This window comes from Pipistrellus hanaki (assembly GCF_964339955.1).
Source record: "Pipistrellus hanaki genome assembly, chromosome: 1".
NCBI classification, from domain to species: domain Eukaryota; kingdom Metazoa; phylum Chordata; class Mammalia; order Chiroptera; family Vespertilionidae; genus Pipistrellus; species Pipistrellus hanaki.
The window spans coordinates 149,379,606-149,393,370 of record NC_140503.1 but is presented as its reverse complement, the minus strand read 5'-3'; the positions used below and the strand labels follow the sequence as shown (position 1 = coordinate 149,393,370).

Here is a 13,765-nt window from a genome sequence, read left to right as displayed (position 1 = left end):
TAGACCCTGGCCGTCTGGGGGGTGAGGGGCAAAGGCGTGGGGGCAGCATCACTCAAGGCTGGCCCAGATGAGAGGTGAGAGGAAGACCAGCTGCTCTGAAGACACGTGGTCTCCCTATTTCTCTTGTCATAAAAGGTCCCCAGGGAGACTAACAGTTACCCTTTCCTGCCTTGTGGTTGCAACCTGCCTTGGGGGAGGGCGGCCATCCCACAGCCTCCATGAGGGCCGGCAACTCAGCAGCCGCAGGGAGGCCCAGGCGGGCACCAGGTCCCATCGCTGGTCCTGCTCACAGGGAGGCCAGAGCCCTGGCGGGGAGGCCAGACCTGAGCGGGGCAACAGGCGGCCTCTGGGCAGTGACACGCACTGAGCTCCGGGAACCACTGGGCAGAGGACCTGCAGGAGCTCCATGAGGACCAGGCATCACCCCTTCCCCATCTGCCAGCCCAGATGGCAGAGCCCTGCCCCCACGATGCCCTGGAAGGAAGTGGGCAGAGGAGCATCTGGTGTGGGGGGCGGGCGGCAGGAGGAAGCAGGGAAAGAGGCTTCGCCCTGCTCCCCTCCTCAGGGGCCCAAGGGAGAACGTTTTAACCCCAAGTTAGGTTTGGGGGGTTTTACCCAGCCCTGTGTAGTCACTGGGCCTGGGCCTGGGCCTTCACACAAGAGTAGGACTGGGGTATCTGAGAAGGAACCACAAAGTCACTGAACTTCTGACCCCACCTGATTTTCATTCCTGAAAAAAACCCTGAGTAAAGCTTGGGGGGACATACAAAAGGAGAACATGTAAATTCTCACTGTCCAACCGGGACAGCATGCCAGGCTGTCCACTAGCTTTCCAGGTACTGAGCAAGGCTGTTTGGTTTTTAGATTTTGGGCTACAACAGGGAACTGGAGGGGATGACTTGGATAACTGAGGAAGAGAGATGCAGACCAACTTGCACCATTTCAGTCGCTAACATATAAGCTTCAAAGAAGTATTTTGCAGCAACTCAGAAATGTCTCTGTGAAGCAGCCTCAGAGCAGCCAGGCATGTCTCTCTCTGTTCCAGTGACGGAGTAGGCACTGCCACCCACCGCCTCCTGTGAGGAACTGCCTGGGTCACTGAGTCTCATTCCTCTAACGTGCCTTCTTGGAAAAACAGGGAGCTTTTCCAAAGTGAGCCTGCTGTACGATTGTGACAGGAAGCAACTAGAAGGTTCCAACGTGAGACCACAATTACAGGCAGTGGGGGCGGGGTGGGGGAAGGGGTGGGTAGCAGCCCCAGGAAAGCCATGGAGAAGAGCAAGATTGGGCTGCAGCTCCTCCAACTCCCATCGCCCATCCCTCATCCCCCACAGGAGTTGGGAAAATGCCAGCCCTTTCCTTCAGGCCCCTGGCTCCCTGTTCCCTACGGAGCCCACCTGGGTGAATGTGAGGGAGGATGATGGGGGCAGGACAGGACAGGAAGAGGGTCAGACTCCCAGGGTGCTTCTCTGGGCTTGATCTCCTCGCCTCCGAAACAGTCGGCATCCTTCCCTACAAGTTGAATCCTAGGTGCAGAGACCCCAGAAGTGAAAATGGAACCCCTGTGTGAAGAGCTATGTATCTTGCGTGGTCTTCTACAGCGTGAGGTTTTTTCTGCACGTTCTCTCACGTAGCCACACGTCCTCCGGGCCTCCGTGGTGTGGGAAGCATGAGCACAGAAGGGCAAGGAACACAGGCTCCGGCCCTCAAGGAGTTTTCAGGCCAGTTTATACCCTCCATCCGCCTGGTGGGCCTGTGCTATGTGTGTGTGTCTGTATGGGGGGGACGGGGACGGGGAGGGGGGGAGAGAGAGGGGGGAGGTGAGGGAAGGGCCAGGAGGAGCAGTAGAACCCCAAACTCACACGGGAGGCCAGTGAAGGGAGCTCTTCCCGTTCTGAAAAGCAGAGTGTCCCCTGGCCCGCAGCCCCTCTGCAGGCAGCACCTCACTTGCAAGGCTGTCAGTGATCCATCACTCTGTCTCTCGTCTCCACCGAAAGATTTAAGTCATTCACAAAAAGGGTGGGCAAAAGGGGAAAGGAGAGGTGCCTCTAATTTCTCCACAAATTGCGACAATCCTGTACAGATTCTCATTTTAATGCCAGAAACGAGTGGTTCTTCTCTTTCCTGACACCCAGAATTAGTGGATTCGTTGTTCCTACCACTGTACCACTATCGGAGCCCACATCAGAAACCACATGTCATTTTACTTCCCTTCATGCTGTTAATATAATGTGCTGACTAGAGATCTGAGGCAAATGCCGACTTCTGTACATGAATCAGACAGGCCACAAAATAGCCAGGGTTGAAAAGAATGCTTTCATCATTCCTTTGCTCAATCTTTCTTTCGTAATCAATAATTTTTTGTGCCAGTTAATGTTCTAGGTACTGGAATACAGAAATGAACAAAAGCCTCACAGAGATGACTTTTTAGTGGAAAAAGGGGAGAAACACAAGGAAGAAGGAAGACCCAGGGTGGGTGAGAGTGGCTACTTTAAATAAACCAGGAAGGCCTATGGGCAAAGGTGACATCTGGGCAGACAGGTCGTAAAGGAAAGTGGATCTCTGGGGGAGAGCATGCCAGAGAGTAAAGAGCATGTGCAAAGGCCCTGGGGTGGTGAGTTATGTTTGAGATTTTGGAGGAACAGCAAGATGATGAGTAGGGACCAGAGGGCAGCAGGGGAGGGCATAGTATGAGAAATAAAAGCCCAGAAGTAATGGGCACCCCATACTGCTTTGAGTGAGATGGTAAGTTCACTGGAGGGTTTGGAGGGGAGAAGTGACAGAACCTGCCTTCCATTTTACAAGGACCGCTCTGGCTGCCGCACAGAGATGGGCCTGAGCCATGCAAGCAAGATATGGTGGTGACAGTAGAGAGAGATGGTGAGAAGAAATCAGGTTGTCTATATACTTCCAAAATAGAGCTGACAGTATTTGCTAACAGATTGATGTGACATAAGAGAAGAGAAAGAAAAGTGTCTAAATACCTGAGCAAGTGGAAGGACACTTGCAATTGAGAAGAGCAGGGTTGGGGTGGAGGGGAGGACTTCAGGAATGTTGCTTTGGGTTGCTAAGTTCCAGAAGCCCATTGGCCATTTAAGTGGAGATGATAGACAGGCTACTGACTACCCAAGTCCAAGTCCAAGTCCGGAGTTTAAACGAGGTCGGGACCAAAGATCTCAATTTGAAAGTCATCAGTGTTAGATGGCATTTAAAGCCCCAAGCTTGGATGCAACCTCCTAGAGCAGAAGTCCCAGGACGGAGCCTGGGGCTCTGCAAAATTAGAGGTCAAAGAGGTGAGCTGGAATTAGCGAAGGAGCGTGAGGAGGCGCTGCGGTGTGTGGGAGATCTCGGAGGCCGAGTGAGGAGAGTGCTTCAGGAAGGGAGGGCTGCTAAACCACGCCTCGGTCCTTGCTTTCCTGTAAGGGCAGCTGAGTCCCGGGATGACAACATGATATGCTCCATGACCCAGATGGGTTCAATAAGGAAGTGGCAGGTTCAACTAAGTCCCGAGGCTGGTTAATCAGAGCTCAAGCGACGGCGATGGTCTATCCAGAAAGACAAGATGCAGAAATACAATCTGATGTAATGACAAGTAGATGGATTAGAAACCGCTTGACTGATGACACCCAGGGGCACATGTAAGCGAATGAGTGTCAACCCCAAAAGAAATGTCTAGTGACATGTCATCGGGCTCTGCCCTTGGCTTTGATCAGGAATAACTAAGCTTGACTGCAATCAGAATAATCTAGGACCGTGGTCGGCAAACTCATTAGTCAACAGAGCCAAATATGAACAGTACAACGTTTGAAATTTCTTTTGAGAGCCAAATGTTTTAAATGTAAACTTCTTCTAACGCCACTTCTTCAAAATAGACTCGCCCAGGCTGTGGTATTTTGTGGAAGAGCCACACTCATGGGGCCAAAGAGCCCCATGTGGCTCGCGAGCCGCAGTTTACCGACCATGGATCTAGGAGGCTTGGGACACAGAGCATCCATGTGCATGCAGACCTACAGGACTTCCCCGGTGGGGGGGGGGGGGGGAGAGACACACTGACAAAGCACCAGAGGAAGGCCTGCACAGATGAAGGCACTGAGGAAGCAGGTTGATCAAAACACACAGCGAACACCACGCTAATGGCACGGGGAATGCGCTGATGGCAGCTGGTGAATGCGGAATCCTGCACTGGCTCTGGAGAGCGTAAACCTTGCTGAATCTGAGACCCACTTGAACTGTCTGGGATCAACAGCGTGACCCCCGGGGACATAATCCGGGGACATAACCCCCAGATCCCCTAAAGCCCTCTCTCCACGGTTCACAGGGCACATGAGACGGAGGTCAGAGGAGCATAACCAAGATGTTGAAGGGACTCCACCCAAAGAGGAGCAGGTGTTTAGCCGAGAAACTCAGAAGAAACCAGGACTCCACCCTGAGCACCTCCAGGGCCAATGTGGAGAAGGACTGATTCTGTGGGATCCAACAACCAAGGAGCGCGAACCAAGAGAACACGGGTCTACTTTGGTGCAAGGAAGGTCTTTCCAACAGTGAGAGCACTTATTACAACCTTTTATGCGTACATGGATACATTTTACACATCGATGTGCGCCCTTCCTGGGCTGGAAATTCCCTGGACTGGAGAATTACATCCCGGAGTCCAGCGCGAGCCCTTCCCCAAGCAACACGCTCACTAAATGTTACTCGGATGAAAGAACTGATCCCGGCTGGATGCCCCCAGGCCTGCTGGGCAACAGCAGCTCCTGCCACCTACGTGCTAATGTTCCCTCTGACACAGCCGCTCCTGCTGTTTCCGAAAAGCCGCACCTAAACCAGTTTCCTCTGGAGACTCAGTCAACCTCTGCATCGTCACAGGCCATTTGGAATTTAGAAAGGAGTTATTTAATTATTATGTGTGACAGTCAATAGTAATATTAGCCCTGGTTTAAAACTTGGCCTGGAATTAAGTGAGTATGAGGCATGACAATGTGCGCCTCCAGGGTTTCTGCCATCCCCATAGAAATGTGTATTAAATCTGACCCAGCCGTGACCCAGCTCAGAGACTTGCCCTCAGGCCTCCTTTCAAGTAAATGTCCCTGCTCTTTCCACGGTGTATGTGTGTGTGTGTGGGGAGGGGCGGGGGGGAGAAACCTTACTGACTCACAGGCTGGAGTCACCGCCCGCAGGTGCAGGCCGCCCACCACCCGTGGCTGGCTGTGTTTCACCTCCAACCTCATCCTGTCAGAGGCCTGGTCCAGCTGAGACGATAACCCAACGGGCTTTGACAGCACCCGTTGCAGTTACCAAGGTGATCGATGCACATCATATCCTCCTTAGGAGCCACCCAGACCAAACCAATTCTCTGGGGTTCATGAATCAGAGCCTGGAACTCTCCTAAAATCGGAGGCAGCTTCCAAAGTCCCATCCCGCCCCAGTCCGCCTATGGGAGTGGACACGCCACAGACATGCATCCAGGGGAGGGACCCATGTCGCTGAGAAGCATTTACTGTACAGCGGGCGCTGTCTTGGGGGTCATCTCCTGTAATCCGCACAACGACCCTGTGGGGTGATGCTAGTGTTCCCACTGCACAAACAAGGAAAGGGGATCTCACACAGCTGCCCGGAGTCACACGGGTAGTAAATGGAGAAGCCAGTGCTGGACTCGGGTCTGTTCAGCCCCAAAGCTGTGCTGTTTCCCCACACAGCAAGCAGAGCCATCTTAAAACAAAGCCAGTTCTAGACACTCCCTTGTCAACATGCCCCGGTGACTTCCTCTCACCCAAACTTCTGCAGGACCCTGCCTATCCTTACCACACCCCCTATTCTTCTTGCCCTTGTTCCCTCCTTCCAGGCCTCCTGGCCTTCCTCCTCTTCCTAGGAATCACCAAGTCTCTGACTCAGGGCCGTCCTCTACCCAGAATGCTATTCCCCAAGACCTCTGCAGATCCCTCCTCCTTCCTCCAGGTCTCTGCTCCCACGCCATCTCCTCAGGAGGCCATTCCCAATGGCTCTATCAACAAGATCTAAGCAGTCACCACTCTCTAAGCAGCCCTCACCCTGCAGCTCACATTTCTCAGCAGCTCTTACCAGGGCCTGAGCACATCTTTGGCCTCCTGACAGCGCCCCCACTGGAATGCAAGCTCCGGGGGGACGTGGGGGGGCGGGGGGGGAGGGGCTCTGCGTCACTCACTGCCGCACCCCAGGTCCAACACCAAATTGGGTTGCTCTCTGTCCTCTCCCTCTGCCGCCTCCATCTGGTCCCAGCACACAGAGGCCTGCTCCACAGCAGCTGGTGACCTTGGCCAAGTAACGTCAGCTCTCCAGAGAAACTTTCCATTTACTGCCCGTGGCCCTGACAAAGAAGGGACTGATACCACATCTCCCCCACCCCCCAAAGACCGCATCACCCCCTCGCTCTGATATTTGCTAGTTTTAGAATTTTGTGATTTTTATCAGAGAAGAGACATTTGGTGCAGCGGTTGAAACAAAAAGATAATTATACTTCACAAAGAGAGAAAAAAGCCTTCGAAACAGCCAATTGTCTGTTTATTGCGAGACTAGACAATTCATTCATTTAATGCCTTCCAGCATCTTTTCAAAGCAGATGGAATTGGACGCTCATTAAAGCGGAGTTATAAAAAGCTGTGTGATCCAGCACTGAGCCAACCAGAGGGCTTCGCAAAGCAGAATTTCTGAGCTTCCACCAACACAAATCTCCCGGCTAATCCAGGGATTGAGGCAGAAGCTAGTCCTAAACCAAGAAAAGGTCCTGTGTTCTACATAAAAGTTTCTAGAGATAAAATCATCTCTGTTTGGGGAACTTCACTCTCCTCCCTTCATCACTAATCCCTGCCCTGGAAGGAGGCTCACTTTCCTAAACCTTCTGACATTTCACAGTATTTTGTAAATAAACAGAAGGTCTTTCATTTCAAACCCCCTTGATGCTGTCTATCTGAACATTGTTTTTGTAGTGGAAATCCCTACTGGCATCGGAGGGGCTTTTGTTTACTGACTTGCTGAGTTTTCCCCTCTCTTCTTAACACGTTGAACACTTCAAAGAAGCTCTTGGCTTGGGCTCTGGCCTAGCTCAAAGGGTAACATACCACAGAGATAAGGGAACTATCTCCTGGGAAAATTTAAGCCAACCTCTTAGTTTACAACTTTTAACCAATCCATCCACCTCTTCTCCTTCTTACGAGGTGGGAGATGATGAAACTGTGCCGTGTGGCCAAGCACCAGGGCGGATACTACGCTGCCAAGGCTCCTACTACCCGTGTTTCCCCGAAAATAAGACATCCTCCGAAAATAAGACCTAGCACACGGAAAGATAAGACATCCCCTGAAAATAAGACCTAGCGCAACTTTGGGAGAAAAAATTAATTTAAGACACTGTCTTATTTTCGGGGAAACAGGGTACCAAACAAGGGAGGGGAGTCCCAGTGCTTGGCCTCTGCAGGGAAGATCACACAGGAAAATTACAAGGTGGGGGGCCCAGTGGAGGGGTGCTCTGGGGCGTGGGGCCACGAGGGTGCTGCTCAGCACACACTGCCTGGCGCCGTGTCCTCACTGCAGCCTAGAACATGCCACCCCGTTTCCAGATTGTTCCCTTTACTCTCCTGTATTGATCATAAGTTTCAAATATTCCTAAATGCTTTCAATCAGCAGACAGTATTCTTATTCTTTAGCACTAATGATAAGAGTTCACATTCTTTAGCATTAATGGTAAGTTTTTCTGCTATTCACACACACATGATATCCAGCTTCCTTCGCAGGACATGCTAACAGCTGTCCATGCTAACGCTCACACTAAAAAAAAAAAAATAATAATAGTAATCTTTATGGCTTGAGTAAGCTTCCAAAAGGTTAAAAAATAAATAAAAGAGAAAGAAGGCTGCAGGTAGTTTAGTGATATTGATGAGCATAATCGAAATTCCTGAGCCAGGAGGAAACTTTCCATGGGGCACGTACCTCTGGCTCACTGATACCATTCCAATGTGCAGTCTCTGTTGTGTGTGTGTACTATTACTTCTGTAATTATTTAGATACAAGAGGCCTGATGCATGAAATTTGTGCACAGGTGGGGGGTCCCTCAGCCCAGCCTGCACCCTCTCCAATCTGGGACCCCTCAAGGGATGTCCCACTCCAGTGGGATCAGGCCTAAAACGGGCAGTCGGACATCCCTCTCATAATCCAGGACTGCTGGCTCCCAACTGCTTGCCTGCCAGATTACCCCCTAACCACTCCCCTGCCAGCCTGATCGATACCTAACTGCTCCCCTGCTGGCCTGATTGCCCCTAACTGCCCTTCCCTGCAGGCCCAGTCACCTCTAACTGCCTTCCCCTGCCAGCCTGGTCACCACAAACTGCCCTCCCCTTCCGGCCTGATTGCCCACAATTGCCCTCCCCTGCCAGCCTAGTCACCACTAACTGCCCTCCCCTGCCAGCCACCTTATGGTGGCCATCTTTGACCATATGGGGGTGGCCATCTTGTGTGTTGGAATGATGGTCAATTTGCATATTACCTCTTTATTATATAGGATTATATAGGATTCTGGTCAGTTTAGGCTCTATTCCTAAAATATGCCATTATTTTGCAAATACACTTTCCTTAAAGAACCATATTTGTTTGTTTTGTTGTGTGTGTGTTTTTTATTGAATGTATTGGGGTGACACTGGTTAATAAACTTATATAGGTTTCAGGTGTACAATTCTATGATATATCATCTATATATTACACTGTGTCTTCACCACCCAAAGTCACATCTCCTTCCATCACCATTTATTCCCCCTTTACCCTCTGCTACCTCCCCCTACACCTTTCCCTCTGGTAATCACCATACTGGAGTTTGTGTCTAGGTGTTGTTTCTTTGTTTGTTTGTTTTACTTAATCCCGTCATCTTTTCACCCAGCCCCCCAAACCATGTTTGTTTATACTCTGCAGTTTCAAAGAGGAGAAAGAAAATAGAGTATTATGTGCAGACTCTAACAACCCAGATGTGTGCATTTTTATGATATTCAACTTACTTTTTCATTCCACGCCCACAGTCCAATTCCAAGAAATGCTATTCCCAGAAACTGAAAAAGAAAGAGAGAAAGCAGTGTAAATATAAGAGTAAATACCACGTTTTCACTAATATAAATTAGAAAGTTTTCAATCAATTCTTTTACCACTTTACCTGGCTGGAAGCCAATTTATTCTAAAATCTGAGTAACAGTCTTTAACAGAAAACAAAACAAAACAAAACAAAAACAAACAAACAAAAAAAACCAACAGAATGCCCCTTGATTAAAGTTATTACATCATTAAAAAGGGTAAGGTAAAAAAAAAAGTGGGTATATATACTGGTATGCAATGGCATATTATTCAGCCTTCAAAAAAGGAGGAGAACTGGCCATGTGGGAGCACATGAATAAACCTGAAGGACATGATGCTACACGAAACAAGCCAGGAGGACAAAGACCACATGGCGTCGCTTCTATGTGGACTCTAAAAGCGAATAAGTCAAACTCAGAAACGGGAGGAGAAGAGTGGTTTCCAGGGGTGGGGGAACAGGGAGAGATGGGTAAAAGGGTACATACTTTCAGTCAAAAGATGGATATGATCTGATAATCTAATGTCTGACATGGTGGCTACAGTATTATATAATTAAAATTTGCTAAGAATAGAACATAAATGTTCACGCGCGCGCGCACACACACACACACAGAAGGTAACCATGTGAGGTGAAATTGGGATGTGTCTTAAAATCGATGGTACCTCTGCCAGGCTGCGGTGGCTCAATGGATTGAGTGCCATTCCATGCATCAAGAGGTCACTAGTTCAGTTCCCAGGCAGGGCACATGCCTGGGTTGTGGGCTCCATCCCCAGCAGGGGGCACGCAGGAGGCAACCAATCAATGTTTCTCTCTCATCGATGTTTCCATCTGTCTCTCTTGCTCCTTTCCCTCTCCCAAAAGCATAATAATAATAATAATAATAATAATATTTTTAAAATGATACATCCACATATATAAAAAAAATATATGTACAACGATGGTGCCTCATAGTATTTTTGCCTTGGCATTATACCAAAAACAATAATGTCATTTGTAATCAGGGTGTTAACAAGTGTGATGACACACTATAAAGAGCTGTCCACCCACTAAGCGCTCAGTGATCAGACTGGGCGCAACTGGCCACGAGGAAAGACTCATTCCTCACCTTCATCAGCAACTCAGAATTTCCTGTCCAAACACTGACGGGGAAGAAATGAGCGGCTGAGCGGAGGCAGGCTGGTGGCGGCAGCTGTTTATTTTACTGACATCTGGACTAAGCTAACTGTCAGGGGAGCTGCCCACCGAGCGGAGTGCGCGCGGAAAAGGACAGTGAGGGTGGCCGTCCCGCCCGGGTGCAGGAACACCGGAGAGCCGTCCACCCGGAGGCCGTCCCCACGGGCTGCCGGCAGTGACACCGCGCACGGGCTCCGGCTAACCGTCCGAGGGGCTGGGCGAGCAGCAGGAGCAGAGGGAAGGGAACCCCAAACACACAAAGGATGGACGGCCATGAAAACGGGGCGGTGATTTTGAAAGCAGGACTTCCCCAGTCGCCCTGCCATGACCCGGCATTGCCACGAGGCTGCGCGACCCGCCCTGAGCTCCTGCACGGAGGGAAGCTCCGGCGGGGCCTTGGGGAGGCCAGAACGGAGGGCCCCGGCCTCCTTCTTTGGCTCTCAGACGTGTGAGAAGTGTTTGCTCTAGATTTCTTGTTTTCAACATCCCAACAGGAAAACGATGGCCAGCCTCTCCACTGCCCGGGCCAGACTGCTATTGCACTTCACGTTTCGGACCCCAAACCACAAAGATGCCATCGCCCAAGGTGCTTGGGGCTCTGAGGTACAAAAATAAAGTCACTCAGCATCTCTCTCTCTCTCTCTCTCTCTCTCTCTCTCTCTCTCTCTCTATTTCTAGGTCCTGGCACAACCTGGTAACAGAGGACAGGAGTACACACAGGATCCCGTCACACCTAGGAGGCAGGGAGCACTTGGCTCCACACAGCACATCAAATGCATCCCACGAGACGCCTGACTCTAATGCTAAAGGCCTTTGCGGACAAATGTTCCCCTCTCCCCTGAGGCAGCATTTAATCACAGCATCGCCATAGGGTGGGCGGATGTGGCAGAGGACACCCCGTCAGTTGTGCTTCTTGCTGCGGAAGAGGTGGGACACACCACCTCTCTGCGGGCCCTGCCAAATTGCTAACATTTATCCCTCGATGCCTCCCAGCCACTGTGCTTTGTGGGCAGTCTCTCTCTCTCTCTCTCTCTCTCTCTCTCTCTCTCTCTCTCTCTCTCTCTCTCTCTCTCTCTCTCTCTCTCTCTCTCTCTCTGGCATCACAAGTTGATTTTGAAATGCAGGCCCAGGTTAGTGAGGCCCCAGAGGCACACAGCTGGAAACGCAGAAATCCGAGCCCAGGGAAGTCGAACATCGAAGTGCATGTCCTCACCAGCCCTAATGAATCCCCATTCCCCACAGCACAGAGAGCCGCGCCATTCAGGTTAGAATCCTATGGAAGCAGAACAGGACAGGACTCATTCCGTCTCCGGGAGCAGAGGGAAGTTGGGGTAGAAAAAGAGGAAAACCTCCCCTTCAGCCTGAGAACAAGCTGAAGCACAGACACGCCCCGCCCTGGGACCCACCATGGAGGGAAGTAGAAAACAGGAATCCCACAGGGGTCAGCTTTCTCCTCTTTGTATAAAGCTCTCCTTTCTCTTCCCGCCACTAGGAAAACCCTTTTGCTCTCACAGACCATCTCCATGGATTGGAAACCAATAGTTTCCCACAAAAGAAAAAAAAAAAAAAAGGGGGGGGGGAAACTTAACAGAAGACTCAGACTATTCCTTTATAAGTTTGCGCCAATATGTTCTGCTTTAACCGTGACTTTCCAAACAAGGGCTTAAGAACTTGGAGAGCAAACCCTGGATTTAAAGACAAGGATCGCACTCAATACCTACGCAAGCGAGCGGTGCGGGCCGGGGCCCCCACACGCACATACCTCCGCGGCTACATCACCGGCAAACGTCCCCGCTCCCTCTCGGCCCATGTGTTTTGTTTTAGGATCGAGTTGTTCCAGCTCCATGTCATTAAACAGAGAGGAGCCAGAAAACAGACCGGCACGCAGCACCGACGCACTCGGGGTCCCCCTTCCCACCTCTCGCAGCAGAGAGGACCATAAACCGCCCGCTGACCTCAGTAGGAGCCGGCCGCGCACAGGGAGGGAGCAGCTGAGAACACTTACAGGCAACTCCTCCTTCCCGCCGCACAGCCACACAGAGCCAACGCATCCTACCGCAGGGGCAATGTACGCAAACACGAGCACAAATGTTGGTCCACCCGAGTCTTGATGTTTTAAAAGGAATAACAATTGTTTTGCCAGCACTGGTTGAGTGTGAGTAGGAACTAGGTGCTGTGTTTCTTATGAATTAGATGCAACCGCTCTGCCTAATGTGGTAGCCACCGGCTGCTGAGCCTCTGACTTGTGGCTGGTTCCAACTGAGATGAGCTAGAATTTTAATGTAAGAATAATGTAAAACATTTCATTAATACTTGTTTTATTATTGACTGCCCTGTTGAAATGATAAAGCTTTTGGTATACTGGGTGAAACAAAACATATTATTAAAATTTCACTTGTTTCATTTCCCTTTTTTAAATACAGTTACCGCAACCTTTAAGTTATCTATGTGGCTTGCACTATATTACTCTTGAACAATGCTGATCTGAAAGGTCCCTCAACAACCCCATGTGGTAGGTGCTGCTACGATCACCGTTTTATAGATGAAGAAACTGAGACTTAGACACTTTAGGCCAGTGTTTCCCAAACTTCTCTCATGATGAGAATCACCTGGTGGAGTTGTTAAAACACAGATTCCTGAATCCCAACTAAGAAGTGCTAAACTAGAATTTTTGGGAACATATAGGTAAAATTGTATACTTAACTAGTGCTCTAAGACAGATTTTATATACAGAGCACTAAGTTAGGTATGCAATTTTACCTATATGTTCTCAAAAATTCTAGTTTAGCACTTCTTAGTTGGGATTCAGGAATCTGTGTTTTAACAACTCCACCAGGTGATTCTCATCATGAGAGAAGTTTGGGAAACACTGCTTTAGGCAATTCTCCCAAGATCACACAGGTGCCTATGCTAGGGTGCTCAGGAAATGACTCCTCAACCCACACTCGAAACTATTATAGTATTTTCCTAATGTGTTTGTTCATGGAATGTTTGTCCAGACAAATAACGGATGGATAGTTATACTGAAACCAGGAGGGACGCATCTGCCCCCTTTTCTCTGAGGAGTGGAAGATCTCCTCCTTCATCCACTGTTTTGGTCCTTGCTGAGCCTCCAACATCTTGGAAATGAACCTGCGCTCCATTCTAACCAGCACAAAAATGGGTACTTGGAGAAGCCATCCATCCATCCATCCGTCCATCCGTCCATCCATCCATCCACAATCCTCAACAAGTATTCCTGAGCTCCTAATTGGTGCTACATACTACTTTTCTATTGTGATACATGAGATAAGATACAGTCTCTGCCCCCTGTCAGCCTGCCCCCTGTCCAGTAAGATTGTAACCAAATCATCAAAGCATGAAAGGCAAAATTGTCCTTGATGGTGCCATAAGAGGAAAAGAAAATAAGGCCCATCCCATCTAATAAAAGAGTAATATGCAAATTGACCATCACTCCAACACACAAGATGGCTGCCCGCATGTGGTCAAAGATGGCTGCCCCTCGTG

The 13,765-nt window shown here is 49.8% G+C and overlaps 1 protein-coding gene across 2 annotated transcripts in view; it reads right to left on the bottom strand.

Annotated features, from left to right (window-relative positions):
* TSPAN5 (tetraspanin 5) overlaps positions 1 to 13,765 on the bottom strand; it is a 166,981-nt gene that overhangs the window by 22,873 nt on the left and 130,343 nt on the right. For both annotated transcript variants that reach the window (XM_084895275.1, XM_084895276.1), the window contains exon 2: positions 9,015 to 9,065. In XM_084895275.1, the coding sequence (XP_084751401.1) occupies positions 9,015 to 9,065 (51 nt within the window). The remainder of the gene's footprint in view (positions 1 to 9,014; positions 9,066 to 13,765) is intronic.